Source organism: Lottia gigantea (genome assembly GCF_000327385.1).
Source record: "Lottia gigantea unplaced genomic scaffold LOTGIsca_3499, whole genome shotgun sequence".
NCBI classification, from domain to species: Eukaryota; Metazoa; Mollusca; class Gastropoda; family Lottiidae; genus Lottia; species Lottia gigantea.
The window spans coordinates 2467-3296 of record NW_008709189.1 but is presented as its reverse complement, the minus strand read 5'-3'; the positions used below and the strand labels follow the sequence as shown (position 1 = coordinate 3296).

Sequence of the window (830 nt, the reverse complement as noted above, 5' to 3'; positions counted from 1 at the left end):
AAACACCAATTAATCAAATAGTTTGCTTAATTTGACACTAAAAAATAAGGATACCTATCTCTAAGCTTAGAATAAATTTGAAAGTAAAATTTTCTACCTTAAAAGTAATTTAAGTAAAAGAATTTAGTTTTTAAAATGAGAGTAAAATGGTATGTACCTGTTGCTAATGCTTGAGCCTCTCTTTCATTTACAGAACGATGGGAAGAATCATCATCAACGATGTCTTTCTTTGTACCACATAAATATATTTTACAATTCTACAATTACATACAATAGTACAGTTAGACTTTTTGAGTGGCACTGCTTTTACAGACACGCAAAGGTTTTTTTGCTCATCATGGTACGGTCAAAACAAAAACACAACCAGTCCATTTCATTTTCATAGGTAAGATCAAGCAATGTGACATACGCCCACCAGCAGCTTTGATTTCAAGTACAATTATTGTTTACTGTCCATACACATTTGGTTTGTGTTTAGTCTATTATAGAGAATTTTAAGCGAACTTTATTGTATCACATAATGGCCAGTTTTTATTGACAAATGAACGACAATATGCTTCCATAATATTATTAGTGTGGGCATACAGGGTTTAATTGTTGCCTGTAGTGTGAACAAGTTGTACTATATAGATAATAGTCCACTTGCAAGAATCTTCATAATGACATTGACCCACAAATTAAACATCAAAAGAATCCATCAAACTATCTGTGGGCGTACAATAAAAGGTAACGTATTTAGAGGGTATGTTGTCACTGTAACATAGGTCCTTAGATATTATAATCAACTTTTGCAATGTCATAAACACTTCGTTCTAGTGGAATTGAAAGAC

At 31.9% G+C, this 830-nt stretch overlaps 1 protein-coding gene across 1 annotated transcript in view; it reads right to left on the bottom strand.

The window, feature by feature from the left end:
• Window positions 1–157: 157 nt before the first annotated feature.
• The window catches only part of LOTGIDRAFT_176760 (hypothetical protein), a gene marked incomplete at both ends in the record, with an annotated part of 2362 nt that continues 1689 nt past the window's right edge, over window positions 158–830 (bottom strand). The window contains one exon of the mRNA XM_009058599.1: window positions 158–257. Coding sequence (XP_009056847.1) covers window positions 158–257 — 100 coding nt within the window. The remainder of the gene's footprint in view (window positions 258–830) is intronic.